Genomic DNA, 16,942 nt, shown 5'->3' on the forward strand with positions numbered 1-16,942 from the left:
CTCTCCCAGGTTTTACACTGTATTCAGTAGGGTTGGCCAGATCGTTCGTCCGCTAAGACTTCTGATCCGTTGCGGAACTACTACGCTTTGCGTTACCGCTCACGGCTAGGGATGGTGTTATCCTCCTTTCCACCGAAAATGCTTTGCCGCGTGTTGTGGTACCTGTGTCTTTGCGTGCTTCGTTCTTGCGCCTCCTTCACCAAGGGCACTGGGGTGTCTCTTGCACAAAAACTCTGGCGCGCCGTCATGTGTACTGGCCCGGCATCGACTCTGAAATCGCACACATGGTCGCATCACAGGCCGTCACCCCGAAGTCATCTTTGTCACCGTGGCCTTCGCCTGAGAAGCCCTCGGAGCGTATTCATGCTGACTTCACGGGACCTTTTTTAGGTACTTAATGGCTTCTCGTTATTGACGCCTACTCTAACTTTCCTTTCATTGTCCGTTTCACATCGCCTACCACCGCGGCAACCACCAATGCTCTTTGGAAGGCCTTCCCTCTACTCTTGTACTCCGCAATTTGCCTCTTCCGATTTTGCGGATTTTTGTGCCCGTCACGGTGTCATGCATGTCACGGCCCCTCCATTCCATCCACAGTCAAATGGTGAGGCTGAATGACTGGTCCGCACATTTAAGGCTCAGATGAGGAAACTCCTGACTTCTTCTGCTGCTGATGATGCGCTTCTCCAATTTCTGGCTTCTTACCGTTCCACCCCCATGGGTGACCACAGCCCGGCTGAGCTCTTACATGGCCGACAGCCCTGCACGCTACTTCATCTTCTGCAGCCTTCCACCTCACGGCCGTGGGTGCCTTCGCTTGGCCGGTTCACTGCCGACGACCTTGTATGGGTACGGGGATATGGCAGGCGGACAAAACGGAGTCCTGGCCGCATCTTACGACACCGTGGCCAATGCCTGTATGAAATCCAGATGGACACGGGTGTTGCAGTGTGTCATTTGGACCAGCTTCGGCCTCGTGCGCCGGCAACGCCTATTCCGTATGCCGCTACACCACCTTCAGCTCTACCTGACGCTCAGGATACTGGAATCTCTCATTACTCAAAACGCAGTCCTCTCACCATCATATCGGTGCCAGCACAAGAACTGACACCACCAGGAGACGTGCCCATGCAGGAACCAGATGACCATCATCTGTCGGAGCAACTCTACTCGCCACCTTCTCCTACGGACGTGGACACATCGCCCATGTCTCCTGTTATAACAACCGGACTTGCCACAACGGGCAGATTGGTGCACGAAGCCCAGCAGATTCGACCCCCACGTCTCCTGTCATCTCGACCCGTTATCATCTGGGACACTTCCGTCCGTACGGGAAGCCTCCTCCTCGAGACTTTACGGCCAGTCAAACAACACCTATGGACGTTGGCAATCTACAGGCCACCTCCATCAAGACCTGTGCAAAAACTTCAAAGGGGGGAAAGTGTTGTGACTCGCCAATCTTTCAAAGTGCCGCCGCGCAGTTACGCGTGTCCTCTACATGCGGCGCTGTCTGCCAGCCATGCAGCAGCAGCGTCACCTAAGCGGCCAGCAAGCCAGCAGCCACTAAACTCGGACTCAGTTATGATTCGACTGTTGAAGTGTACACACGTCTTACTCTGTTTACTTTACCTGTGAATTTCATGTATTGTGTCTTACTTGAAATATATTTGTTCAACTTGAAGTTATAACACTGTGTAACTCTTTTGCTCATTCACCTATTTCATAGTTACCCTTAATCCCACAATGCCACTTGGTTTGTGCACCTTCACACTACAAATTTATAGAACTCAGACTTATATTTCCAGAGTCTATATTCTTTTAAGTGTCATTATAGAAGTTCTCTTGTTTCCATGTCCTACTTATAGTTTTATATTACCATACTATTTATTGTCCTAATTTATTCTTTGTGTTTAGAATTTTTTGTGCATAGTGCATGCTATTTGCCTTTTTTGTGAAAAAGCTCAGCACCTTAGAATACAGTTAATGATTTAGTTTTCACTTTTAATTACAAATAGACCAGTGCATTTTATGAAGAGTACTCTTGTCAGTATAAAATCCTTTGTTCTCACGCTTATTTCTCCCTTTCTTTCTGAATCCTCATCTGACTTTTAATATAAACCCTCAGAAAAAAAGAGAGGGAGAAATTTTATTTGTAACAGAATAATGCACCCTAGATGCTCACACCTGTGTCTGATCGCAGTTATCTGTGCATTCACCAAGTACTTTAAACACTTTTGGATAAGAAAACAAACCTCGTACCTGTGGCTAAACTTTGCAAATAAATATCCAGAAGAGAAGGATCCACTTCACAAGGTTCAAGCAGTTCCTCCAGTGGAATCATTAGCTGAAAAATTAATTTATTGTGAGATCAATACATGGTGGGCTAGTAAATTTTGGTACACTATTTCATCTGTTATGTCATAGCAGACCTGGTCAATTGGAATTCCTAGAACACGCAGAACAGCAACATGTTCACTCCACAGAAGCCTCTTCAAGCTACTTCCATGGCGCTGTTGTAAAGGTATAATAATAAACTGCCCAAAAATCTTATTTCCATAAGATACTGCAGCATATTGTTCCAGAAGATCATTATACCTGGAAGAGTTTTTAACAGTAATCATTACTAAAATCAAACAATGGATTGAGTAAAGACAACCAGTCACCATAAGTTGTAGACACTGACCAGCTGATAGGCACACAACTATGAAGTTAAACATCAAGAGTGATGTAAGGATAGCTCAGAGTACTTGCTAAATAAAAATCCCTCACTGAAACTCTGTACAATTTCTAGCAAAAAGGGTCAGCAATCCATCGTTATTTACATGCCTTACTTAGTGGGGGTAGAGAACCAGCAAATAAAAGTTATCCGAGCTCAACAATTGTTTCCCAAAAGTTTCCAGAAAGTCACTGGTTCCCAAAGATACTGCTAAAATAGGTTGCTTTTTCACAAGTCAAAGTTTACTTTATACAATGAATAAATACACGTAAAAAACAGTTTTACTAAAAGTAACCACAAAGAATATCATTTTTGATAAAGAGGATAAACAAAAATAAAATGCATCTATAACCCTTCTATGTATCCTGTAAATTCCCTCCTAGCGTAATATTAAAGGTGTTATAATAGTAGCAGTTAAAAAAATATGATACTTTGGTAGAAAAAATCCAGGAAATTGAACATAATGGAACTGGAATAACATGGAAAAATAAAATTTTGTACAAAGATTAATCCATACAATTTTAGTTCTCTTCAGTACATCAATAACTTTCTGACATCACTGAATATTCTAGTAATAAATTAAGTAACTATGCCACTGATTCAAGAGCTCTGACTGGTGACACAGGCTAATGACAATATTATTATTTGATTCAAAAATAATATATTTCAAAGGAAATTTGATAACACTTCTAAGTTATCAAACAAATGTACAGGAAAAATAAAAAACGAAAATCATAATATTCAAATGTTAAAAAATAAAATTATTTAACTCTGAAGGTGTCGAATTAATTAATTCAGTAGTTCACATGATGTTCTGTAAATACTATCATGAAGGACAGCCTTCACCAATGTACAAAAAGTCAAGTTATAAATCAACACAAAAAAGTATTGCAGGCTACTACTGTACACCAAAAACAAATTAAAAGCTACTGCCAATCTAATCTGATTGTTAATTATGGCACCTACTTTTAGATAATGTTTTAATGCATTACAAAATAATAGGGATAACGTGTATGTTATTAAAATTGTTCAGTGCACAATACATGTCCAAGTGTTTATATCGAATGATGAATAAATACATATATTGGAGAGAAAACGAGAACTGTTGTTCCTACAAATTCAAAAGCAATTTAAAAAAAATTCATTAGCCACTATAAGTATAGACTATCTGATGATCTAGAGTCAAGGTTTTTAAACTTCTGTTAGCAGAACTGCAAGAAACAATTTTTATTGTAGAAAAAGGTTACCATTATTACAGCACTTCAATAATTATCATAGTTTTCAAATAAATAGGCTTTGGATAACTGAACGAATGAACAAATAACATCTTCACATTATCGTGAAGAGTAATACGTTGTGTAACTGCTATTTACCCATTTTATATCTGTCTTCTCTATGAGAGAAATATTTAGAGGTCTGGAGAATATTCACATAGTTTGCCCTGTAAGTTTGTTCTTGAATTCTATGCAGGTTTTTGCAAGATTAAAGGCACCTATTTTTGAGTATCTCGAAGTTCAGATTCTCCTTCATTTTTGTTAAGCAATGTTACATGCCAAACAAGCATGACGACAAACCAGGTCCCAACTGCATTGTGCTTCTCATATATACAAGTCTGGTGGACTGAAGTAGTCTCCAATAAGTTTGTCTACTATGAGAGTTTTATGTAAACAACTGTGCATGTAGTGTTTGCTGAACTCTGCATTGCTCCTTGACAGGAGCGATAATGATGACAATGATGATGGTGATGGTGATGTAATAATAATGACAAAACCGCTTTCTTTGCACTTTCCAAGAATACCCCATCTCTAACACCACAAGATATCAACTTCTACTCCCATGTAAACAGAAACCCTCTGGTGATAATTGCCCAATGTTGAAACAGCTATTGTTTAAGTGATAATTTAATGATAGATCTATTATGGAGCTTGCAGCTGATTTTCAATTATTTTATTTTATTTTTTATTTTACAACAGTTGTCATCTCTCAACATATCATGCTCTGACTAAATAAATAGAAAGGATAAACTCTTCTTATACCATAAACACAGCAAGCAAGTTTACTTACAGATCATAAAATGATGATACACCTGGTATACAGCTCTTGAAGTCTATTTCAGAATTATGTTGCAACATCTCTCGTAATATGGATTCAAGTAAAATACTAATTCTTGGTTCTAGAAAAAGGTCACTTGCTGAAAGACAAAGAAAAATCTTCAGCTGATGAAGCAATACTCACTGATGAATATTCCAAATATTTGATACTGAAAAACAGCACACTATGCAATAATATTAATGTAAAATATAACTTCAACAATGACAAGCAGAAGATTAAATAACGGAAGGAATAATGGTAACAACTCACTTAACACAATCATTCATCCGAGACTAGCTGCAATGATGGCACAATGTAGTGAGCTGGGACAACAAAGCAATACTTCTGTACATGTGTGTATTTGCTAGTTCTGAAGAAGTATTCATCCAATAGCTAGCAACATTATCAGTCTTGTTTGTGAGCCTTTTCATGATTCTATGCCACAACTGCATGGTGACTTGTTACCTTTACTCCTTTGGAAAATTATATATGAGGGTCATTCCATATATCAAGGCGGTTTTATATATTGCAAATGGTGTGCCAATATGGGAATTCCAAAATATGCGTTGAACTGGTAAGGCAGTGTGTATCTGAATGCCAACATAAAATAGGGTTCCAATACAGGAGATCAAGGCAAATATTAAAATGAAACACACATTGGAAAAATGTGTAAATGTATTGTGCGTTAGTACAAATGGTACAAAAATGAATCAAAATCAACTACTGCCCTTCAAAAAAGCCCCCCCCCCCCCCCACCCCACCCCCCGTGCATCCACATAGGTGTAGAATGCCACTGGCATTGCCATTGATGTGAGCCACTTGTTGCTGAAATGCCGTGAGGATATTCATGCTGTCTGTAAAGGTGCCGCCGCCCCCCCCCCCCCCCCACACACACACACGCAATGGCTTCTTCAGTTGTGTAATGAGGCCAAAGTTACATAGACTGAGGTCTGGTGACTAGGGTGGGCGGGAGAGGATTTCCTACCTCCACCACTGTAAACAATTGATGATGGTCCAGCACTGTGGGCTGTAGTGTTATCATGGAGTATGATTGCATTATCCAAAAGTGGCAAACGATTTTGCTGCAGCTACACTGCAGATGGTACAGGTGAAAGTTGTGGTAGAATTGGGCATTGACAGTGCAGCAATCCCTACCAGGGTGACACTCCAGAGTACTGCGGCTGCCATATGCCACAATGAACATGGCATTCAGGCTGATTGTAGTTCTGCATCACACAGTAGCATTTCTGCCAGAGAGAAAGGCAATTTTCATATATGCTTGCTGTTCCACTCTGCTTGTAGCACAGCCAAGCTCATGCTTAATGTTTCAGATGCTGATACTGAGCCATCCTCACATGCAGTCGCAATCTGTTGGTTGATTTTGGTTCTGTTTCCACAGGCTTTTGAATGTATTTACTGTGATTATGGTGATGCCACATTTTTGCACAATATACCATAGTTGCCACAACTTATGGGATGACCCTCATCTAAATTCGCACACACAGATTTGTGTGAGTGTTTCATAGTTACATAATTGGTTTCAACTAACCAGTAACTTCAGTAGAGGACACTGGCACTGTTGTTGTTTTCAGTCCAAAGACTGGTTTGATGCAACTCTTCATACTAGTCTATCTTGTACAAGCCTCTTTATCACTGAACAACCACTGTAACCTACATACATTTGAACCTGTTTGCTTCATTCATACCTAGGTTTCCTCTACAATTTTTATATTTTTTTATATTTATTCCTCAATCACTGATCATGTACATAATACGGGTTTTGATACGTATACAATAATAAAAATTTGCATTAAAAATTAGACATTGAATTTATATTTTACATTAAATTAAAAGTTAAATGTTTGCTTCGGGGTAAGGCGCTATTATAGAATTCTTGTACTTCATAAACACAGCTGTAAATTAACAGTTTCTGTACATACCTGTCAAAGGAACTGTATGGTAGGTCTCTAACTTCAAGGTATCGTTATTATACAGCTTTATGCCAGTATATTTTGGAGTTACTTAATCTAGTAGGTTCTAAGTCTATATTATTTCTGGTCCTTGTTCCATAATTTTTTTTTTTTAAGAGGAGAGAGGCTTTAATATAGGGGGTCGGTACAGTTAATATTTTTAATTCTTTGAAATGTGGCTGGCATGGTTGTGTTTGAAATGCCTCAAATTGTTATCACTACTGCCTGTTTTTGTCACATAAACACTATTTTTGGACCAAAATAGTTGCCCCCACAGAATATTCCCATGAGTGGATGAAAGCATAATATGAACACTGAAGCTGTTTCTTATTGGCACCGGTTTTTAATTTGCAGGGTAAATGAATCACACAAGACAGTTTAATGCACAATTGGTTTGTGTGTGCATCACATTTCAGTTGTGGATCCAAATGAATTCCTAGTAGTCTGGCAGATTCACACTCATTTACCTTTACACTTAGTTTGTGGATACAGAAGTATATTAGTTTTCTTTGTTTTTATTTTGCATTAGTTCATTTTTTGTTGCTACTATGTAGAAACATCAACCATTTTCAGTCATCATTATAAGGGTTGTATGATCAGCATATACTATTGTCTTGTAGGACAAAGAACTAGGTAGATCATTCACGCAAATAAAACAATTTTCTGTGTCAGTCACTTATTTATAGATAGCAAAATTAAAATACTCCAGGGAAAGAAAGGCTCGTTAAATATACATTATACAACAGTCATCTAGCACTAGCAAATGAAATATTATGCTTTACCTTGAACTATGTGTTCCACAAAATCAACGACAGTGTTAACAAAGAGTACATCAGTGCCCTAAACAGACGCAAAGAAATGATTTTGAAGCTTAAAATGGGCTGAGGGGTGGCATGTGATACAGAGAGCTAAAAGATGTGGTAATTGTGTATTAATGAAACTGGGGTACAGCTGCATTATAGCATGCTGCTAGCATTATGTGACTAAGGTGGGAAACTAAGTGAGAATGTTCTGGGTATTGTTGTTGTTGTTGTGGTCTTCAGTCCTGAGACTGGTTTGATGCAGCTCTCCATGCTACTCTATCCTGTGCAAGCTTCTTCATCTCCCAGTACCTACTGCAACCTACATCCTTCTGAATCTGCTTAGTGTATTGATCTCTTGGTCTCCCTCTACGATTTTTACCCTCCACGCTGCCCTCCAATGCTAAATTTGTGATCCCTTGATGCCTCAAAACATGTCCTACCAACCGATCCCTTCTTCTAGTCAAGTTGTGCCACAAATTTCTCTTCTCCCCAATCCTATTCAATACCTCCTCATTAGTTACGTGATCTACCCAACTTATCTTCAGCATTCTTCTGTAGCACCACATTTCGAAAGCTTCTATTCTCTTCTTATCTAAGCTATTAAACGTCCACGTTTCACTCCCATACACGGCTACACTCCATACAAACACTTTCAGAAACGATTTCCTGGCATTTAAATCTATACACGATGTTAACAAATTTTTCTTCTTCAGAAACGCTTTCCTTGCCATTGCCAGCCTACATTTTATATCCTCTCTACTTCGACCATCATCAGTTATTTTGCTCCCCAAATAGCAAAACTCCTTTACTACTTTAAGTGTCTCATTTCCTAATCTAATTCCCGCAGCATCACCCGACTTAATTCAACTACATTCCATTATCCACGTTTTGCTTTTGTTGATGTTCATCTTATATCCTCCTTTCAAGACACTGTCCATTCCGTTCAACTGCTCTTCCAAGTCCTTTGCTGTCTCTGACAGAATTACAATGTCATTGGCGAACCTCAAAGTTTTTATTTCTTCTCCATGGATTTTAATACCTACTCCGAACTTTTCTTTTGTTTCCTTTATTGCTTGCTCAATATACAGATTGAATAACATCGAGGATAGGCTACAACCCTGTCTCACTCCCTTCCCAACCACTGCTTCCCTTTCGTGTCCCTCGACTCTTATAGCTGCCATCTGCTTTCTGTACAAATTGTAAATAGCCTTTCGCTCTCTGTATTTTACCCCTGCCACCTTCAGAATTTGAAAGAGAGTATTTCAATCACCATTGTCAAAAGCTTTCTCTAAGTCTACAAATGCTAGAAACGTAGGTTTGCCTTTCCTTAATCTTTCTTCTAAGATAAGTTATAGGGTCAGTATTGCCTCACGTGTTCCAACATTTCTACGGAATCCAAACTGATCTTCCCCGAGGTCCGCTTCTACTAGTTTTTCCATTCGTCTGTAAAGAATTCGCGTTAGTATTTTGCAGCTGTGACTTATTAAACTGATAGTTCGGTAATTTTCACATCTGTCAACACCTGCTTTCTTTGGGATTGGAATTATTATATTCTTCTTGAAGTCTGTGGGTATTTCGCCTGTCTCATACATCTTGCTCACCAGATGGTAGAGTTTTGTCATGACTGGCTCTCCCAAGGCCATCAGTAGTTCTAATGGAATGTTGTCTACTCCCGGGGCCTTGTTTCGACTCAGGTCTTTCAGTGCTCTGTCAAACTCTTCACGCAGTATCGTATCTCCCATTTCATCTTCATCTACATCCTCTTCCATTTCCATAATATTGTCCTCAAGTACATCGCCCTTGTATAAACCCTCTATATACTCCTTCCACCTTTCTGCCTTCCCTTCTTTGCTTAGAAATGGGTTGCCATCTGAGCTCTTGATATTCATACAAGTGGTTCTCTTCTCTCCAAAGGTCTCTTTAATTTTCCTGTAGGCAGTATCTATCTTACCGCTAGTGAGACAAGCCTCTACATCCTTACATTTGTCCTCTAGCCATCCCTGCTTAGCCATTTTGCACTTCCTGTCGATCTCATTTTTGAGACGTTTGTATTCCTTTTTGCCTGCTTCATTTACTGCATTTTTATATTTTCTCCTTTCATCAATTAAATTCAATATTTCTTCCGTTACCCAAGGATTTCTATTAGCCCTCGTCTTTTTACCTACTTGATCCTCTGCTGCCTTCACTAATTCATCCCTCAGAGCTACCCATTCTTCTTCTACTGTATTTCTTTCCCCCATTCCTGTCAATTGTTCCCTTATGCTCTCCCTGAAACTCTCTACAACCTCTGGTTCTTTCAGTTTATCCAGGTCCCATCTCCTTAAATTCCCACCTTTTTGCAGTTTCTTCAGTTTTAATCTGCAGTTCATAACCAATATATTGTGGTCAGAATCCACATCTGCCCCTGGAAATGTCTTACAATTTAAAACCTGGTTCCTAAATCTCTGTCTTACCATTATATAATCTACCTGATACCTTTTAGTATCTCCAGGATTCTTCCAGGTATACAACCTTCTTTCATGATTCTTGAACCAAGTGTTAGCTATGATTAAGTTATGCTCTGTGCAAAATTCTACAAGGCGGCTTCCTCTTTCATTTCTTCCCCCCAATCCATATTCACCTACTATGTTTCCTTCTCTCCCTTTTCCTACTGACGAATTCCAGTCACCCATGACTATTAAATTTTCGTCTCCCTTCACTACCTGAATAATTTCTTTTATCTCGTCATAAATTTCATCAATTTCTTCATCATCTGCAGAGCTAGTTGGCATATAAACTTGTACTACTGTAGTAGGCATGGGCTTTGTGTCTATCTTGGCCACAATAATGCGTTCACTATGCTGTTTGTAGTAGCTAACCCGCACTCCTATTTTTTTATTCATTATTAAACCTACTCCTGCATTACCCCTATTTGATTTTGTATTTATAACCCTGTAATCACCTGTCCAAAAGTCTTGTTCCTCCTGCCACCGAACTTCACTAATTCCCACTATATCTAACTTTAACCTATCCATTTCCCTTTTTAAATTTTCTAACCTACCTGCCCGATTAAGGGATCTGACATTCCACGCTCCGATCCGTAGAATGCCAGTTTTCTTTCTCCTGATAACGACGTCCTCTTGAGTAGTCCCCACCCTGAGATCCGAATGGGGGACTATTTTACCTCCAGAATATTTTACCCAAGAGGACGCCATCATCATTTAATCATACAGTAAAGCTGCTTGTCCTCGGGAGAAATTGCGGCTGTAGTTTCCCCTTGCTTTCAGCCGTTTGCAGTACCAGCACAGCAAGGCCGTTTTGGTTAATGTTACAAGGCCAGATCAGTCAATCATCCAGACTGTTGCCCCTGCAACTACTGAAAAGGCTGCTGCCCCTCTTCAGGAACCACATGTTTGTCTGGCCTCTCAACAGATACCCCTCCGTTGTGGTTGCACCTATGGTACGGCCATCTGTATCGCTGAGGCACGCAAGCCTCCCCACCAACGGCAAGGTCCATGGTTCATGGGGGGGTTCTGGGTATTAGTTCAAAAAATATGTGAGTAATTGGCAAATTTGGAAAGAATAATGAGAGTACCAACTCGTTATGACCCATACAGTGAGTTCAGTGATGAGTGTGATTGTTAATCAAGTGAGGAGAGCAAAGTATTCTCTCACAACAGATGTCTCCTCAGTTAGTACTGGAATGTAAGAAGGGTATTTTTGGGGACAATTCTGGGTCTTCTAATTTGGAGAGACCTTCAGATTAATGGTTTTGCAACAGCCATCCACTATCAGAGTCATGTTTGTTACTACTCCATCAAGTTCTTAAGCTCTTCAATTTTTTAATTTCTTTATATTCAGCTGTTTGTCTCTATAAGTGGTAGTGGATGGACGTATGATGAGTTCCGCCGAGTTAATATTGTTAAAAAAAATGGGTATTCAAATTGCACATTAAAAGGTTTTATAGAAAGTATTCGAGATAGCAAAGTTTATTTGTACATTCATGACAACCATACTTGTCTGTTCATCATTCCATGATGTGCCGAGAATCCTGTCATTCCATGACGTGTCGAGAATCCTGCATAAAGAGGATCGAAGCAGACAAGAATAATTTGCATGAGTAGAAGAGGGGCGATCCAGAACCAGCATTGTCAGGCCAAGCTCTATGCACAATGGCGGTAACAAGAAAAAGAAGTACATAAATTTAAATGCTGAATATATGTACTGAATATTGAGGGTCTGTTGATATTAATGTCAGTTCAAGTTCACTTCAGATATGTGTACCTTCCAATTTTTTTTCAATTATTCTTTCAAAATTTCTTTTTTTAATTATTTAAGCAGCAATTATTAATCAGTTTCCATTATATATTACATTTTATTCCCACTGTCACAATTCAGGCTCTAACTTTTGGTGTCAAATGATACAAAAAATGATCAAAATGTAAAGCACTACAATTATTATATGTTTTGGGGGTAAGGAATTTCTACTCTTTTCAAGTAGTTAAAAATGTCTGCGCAATTTGAAAGTTGGTGGTAGTAATATATGCTCTACATCCTCAGCGAAGATCGGATTTCGGAATTTAGTGAGCCGCCCTTCCATTTTGCACGTCGTCTATCTGCAAGTGTGTCCCACTTCAAACTTTCTATGAAATTGTAACGCTCTCGCGATGGCTAAATGTACCAGTCATGAATCTTGCCGTTCTTCTTTGGACCTTCTCAATCTCTTGAATCAGACCCAACTGGTAAGGGTCCCATACAGACGAACAATACTCAAAGACTGGACGAACTAACGTATTGTAAGCAATTTCCTTTGTTGAAGGAATGCATCGCTTCAGGATTCTACCAATAAACCGCAACCTAGAGTTCACCTTGCCTGTTACTTGTGTAATCCGATCATTCCGTTTGAGATCATTTCAAATAGTCATACTCAGGTACTTGACGGATGTTACTGCTTCCAAAGACTGGGCATTTATTTTGTACTCATACATTAATGGGGATTTTCACCTTGTTAAACGCAGTAGGTTACACTTACTAATATTGAGAGATAACTGCCAGTCATTACACCACACATTTATTGTCTGCAAATCCTCATTGATTTGTTCACAACTTTCGTGTGATACTACTTTTCTGTAAACTACAGCATCATCGGCAAACAGTCTAATGCCACTGTCAATACCATCGACAAGATCGTTTATGTAAATCGTAAAGAGCAACAAACCTATTATGCTGCCCTGGGGCACATCTGAAGTTACGCTTGTTTCTGTTGAAGTCACCCCATTCAGGACGACATACAGGGTGTCCACAATGGGACTCCAACATTTTAATATCCTATATCTTTCTCATTTCAGATGGTGGACCTGTGAATCCTGAAGGGGCAGACAGAGCAACTCAACAAGTTTGTAGTGTGCAAATTTGATACACCAAGTGGCCGTAGTGGAGCTGCAATCAATTGTTTTAGCAAAATGGAGGATATGAAGGAGCACGCACAACTGGTCTGGTAGTGTGCAGAGACAAAATCGGCGACCCACGTGCAAAGAAACTTTCGTCGAGTTTACAACAAAGCGCCCCTGTCGTTCAAGACTATAAAGAAGTGGTGTGATCAGTTTTTGGCTACTGGGAGTGTTGCGAAAGGGCATGGTGGTGGTAAGCCTGGGATCAGCGAACATCATGTGGAACAAGTGCGGCGGTCATTCGAACAAAGTCCACAGAAGTCAGTGCGACAGGCAGCACGAGAACTTCATATGAAATGTTCAACAGTGCACAAAGTGCTTCATCAGCGATTACGTTTGTACGCATATAAAGTGCAGGTTGTGCAAGAAATCAAGTCTGATGATCGACCAAAGCAAGCAAAGTGAGAAGAATTTGCATGCGTCATGTTAGATCGCATTGCCACGGACGAGACATTTTTATCACGCGTGATGTTTACTGATGAGACAACCTTTCACGCATCAGGGGCTGTCAATCATCACAAAGTGCGCATCTGGGGGTCCGAAAATCCACATGCACCTAGGGAACACATGCGCAACATTCCAAATGTTAATGGGTGGTGTGGTTTGATGATAAATTGCATTGTTGGGCCGTTTTTCTTTCAGGAGCCAACTGTGGATGAAGCCATCTACCTGGACATGTTGGAACAATTTGCCGTGCCACAGATAAAAGACCTGCAGCCAAATGTGATGTTTCAACAGGATGGTGCACCACTCCATTGGAGCCTTGTTGTCCAAAAATTTTTAAATGACACATGCCCACAACGATGGATTGGCTGTGGAGGTCCAATTCCTTTGTGCATGAGTTTTCCGTTCATAAATTATTTGTTAACTTGTGCATCATTTATTAACAAAACGCAGAAGTAGGCTACATTTACAGTAGTAGCAATATCTACATTTATTACCTGGGGTAAGTAAGAACTTCAATGAATACTAAACACAGTCAGATTTTAAATAAATATATACCTTTGTTTCACAATTCCTTGGGATATTTTGTCTTGCCTAACACACTGTATTGTATTGAACTTGGGGACCTAGAAATGATGGAGAGGCTCTGTCCCCACCATAGCCCTCAGTGGTTCACAACCCCACAACAGGCTACAGCAGTCCACTCACCCCACCACTGCCACACACTGAACCCCCCAGGGTTATTGTGCAGCTCAGCTCCCAGTGAACAAATCCCCCCCTTCGGAACGTCTCACACGAGATGAGTGTAACCCCAAATGTTTGCGTGGTAGAGTAATTATGGTGTACGCGTACATGAAGACAGTGTTTGGACAGCAATCGCCAACATAGTGTAACTGAGGCGGAATAAGTGGAACCAGCACGCATTCACCGAGGCAGGTGGAAAACTGCCGTAAAAAACCATCCACAGACTGGTTGGCACTCTGGACCTCAACACTAATCTGCTGGGCGGACTCGTGCTGGGGACTGGCATGCCTTCCTGCCTGGAAAGCAGTGCATTAGACCGCACGGCTAACTGGATGTGCTTGCCTAAAACACTAGGAGACTTTCTTCCTGTTTCTCATATTTCATTAATATTGTCTCTGTTACTTTTAAAGATGTGACTACTTTTAAGGAAACATAAAGAGGAGGAAAGTGATCCTTGTGTCCCTGAATCTGAAGTTAATTCACTGTAAATATCTGAACACCTGCATACAGTAGAGCAATGCTGACATTCTTCTTCCAGCAGTGGCAGGCTTTTCTTAAAACACTGCTCCTCTCCCCTATTGCGACACCTCGACATTGGTCGATGCCAAACTGATCTGCTGTTATGATAAAATTGTATGTGAAAATATAACACTTGGCAGCAGTGAATGTGTAGTTAGATGGAAATTTGTAAATAAGCAAATGTTTCACTCTCCAACCTATAGACTCACATTGCATAACTTTACTAGGGTGCTTTTATAACTTCAAAAATACATTAGTCAAATAACATAAATAATAATTCAAGCAAGTAAGAAAGAACATAGCTGTTTTTTAAATATTCTTTAAATATATATTTCAGACTCAAATCCACAGTACCTGACATGAATATTTTAGCGAGATGACAATATCTTGTAGTGATGTTTATTGATGTCAATACAGAGGGACGCAAATATTCAAGAATCAAAATCCATTCCAGGCAAGCTGTGGCTATGTGGACTACACTGTTATTGGCAGGGTTACTGGAATGAGAGGTTTCAAAAATTAACTATTTAATGAAAATTATGATAAAACAAAGACTACATTATAATGCAAAGATAATGACTATCTCACAATCATATCTTCTGTTCACAATTATCTTACATATTTCTTTAAAGGTAAAGGAATATAGTTTTCTCTAATCATGTTAATGACACCATTAAGTTAAATCATTATTTATGATCAGGTAATTTGTAGATGAAGAATCAAATTATTTAACTACTAATTACTCATTCTTTGCTTATTGACAAGCATTATCACAGGACATTTTTATAATGAGGTGAATGGTTTCACCTTGTTTTGTAAGTCATGTCATGATACTGTAACTTATAATGAATGAGGTGACATGATGGTTAACACGCTGGATTCATATTTGGGTTTAATCCCCATCTGACCATCCAGATTTCAGTTTTCCACCATGTTCTTAAAAAGCTTAGGAGAAATGCTGGGATGATTCCTTTAAAAATGATACACACCATTCCTTGTCCTGTCAGACATTGTGCTCCATCTCTAATGATCATGTGATTGAAAGGGTCATTAAATTCTAAATTTTTCTGTTATAATTTGTAGTAGCCGCCAAGATGCTGCATGATTAATTTTATTGTTATGAGTGTTGAAGACAGATGATCCAGTGAATTAATGGTCAAATAATTATAAAAAAGGCCATGAATAATCAGATAACTATAAAAATGTTATGAATGCAACTTATCCTACAATAGAATGCACAGTCAGTGTAATCTAACAGATAAAGCATTGCCATGTTATCCATACTATTTATCCATTAATCTTGAGGATCACAGGGACATGCATCAAGCATAACTCTCAAATTAGATTCTTACAGAAGGCCATATTGGTGGGAAGGATGCCACCACCCTGTTCATACACAAATCACAGCTTATCAGCTTTTAGCAAAACTGCATACAGTATGATCTCCCTCCACCTCCTGGCTTCACACATAAAATTGCCAGATGGGTTCAAAATCGCTCTAAGCACTATGGGATTATCAGATGGGTTATTTATAATTGTGTCACTTTATTGTTCACTAAGATCACTCACATCAATGATTTTTAGCAGAATTTTTTTTCCCCCACAGATCCATGTACCATATTTAATTTTCAGCAACTTTTTTCTACATGCTACAGCATGGAGCTGCCAGACAAACCTGAAGGTTTAGAAATTCTTTCACTAATAGAAGATCAGAACTTAGTATTGTTAAATGATCTTTTGCCCAAAATGGAACCTTCACCTTATTAAACAACTGCTGCTTCAATCTCTTCTCCAATCTCTCTCTCTGATTCACAACTGTGAAGTATTGAAAGGCCCACAGGGTCATTATCCCATTCTGATCATTTTGATAACAAACTCATCTCTCTCAACTCCTATGCTTAAGATAATTAGATAAGGCAAATAGAATTGTGACAGAGCAGGCTGGGAAGGTTATTCAAAATGTTATAAATAGAAAATTAACAATTTTTGTCCCAACCTTGTTGGAATGGTTCATAGACTCCCAAGAGAGAGCAGCTTCTACAATCCTTTCAAGTAACATTGTTTTTCACACCTGAATAAGCAGCCTACTATCACAGAACCCCAGAATACTCTCAGCCTATTGCTTTAACAGATGCAGCATCATGTGAATTTAGTCATTAGTTTGCTCAGGAAAGGTATAGTAACTTTTAAAAAAGAAATATAGGTAGCAGGATCAACGGATTTCTG

At 39.4% G+C, this 16,942-nt stretch overlaps 1 protein-coding gene across 1 annotated transcript in view; it reads right to left on the bottom strand.

The window, feature by feature from the left end:
• Positions 1–16,942, bottom strand: part of LOC124794850 (RNA polymerase II-associated protein 1) — a 204,511-nt gene that overhangs the window by 20,271 nt on the left and 167,298 nt on the right. Inside the window, exons 20-23 of the mRNA XM_047258515.1 lie at positions 15,071–15,213; positions 4,781–4,907; positions 2,430–2,595; positions 2,260–2,344 (exon numbers count right to left, since the gene is read on the bottom strand). Coding sequence (XP_047114471.1) covers positions 2,260–2,344; positions 2,430–2,595; positions 4,781–4,907; positions 15,071–15,213 — 521 coding nt within the window. The remainder of the gene's footprint in view (positions 1–2,259; positions 2,345–2,429; positions 2,596–4,780; positions 4,908–15,070; positions 15,214–16,942) is intronic.

Source organism: Schistocerca piceifrons, chromosome 4 (genome assembly GCF_021461385.2).
Source record: "Schistocerca piceifrons isolate TAMUIC-IGC-003096 chromosome 4, iqSchPice1.1, whole genome shotgun sequence".
Lineage (NCBI taxonomy): Eukaryota > Metazoa > Arthropoda > Insecta > Orthoptera > Acrididae > Schistocerca > Schistocerca piceifrons.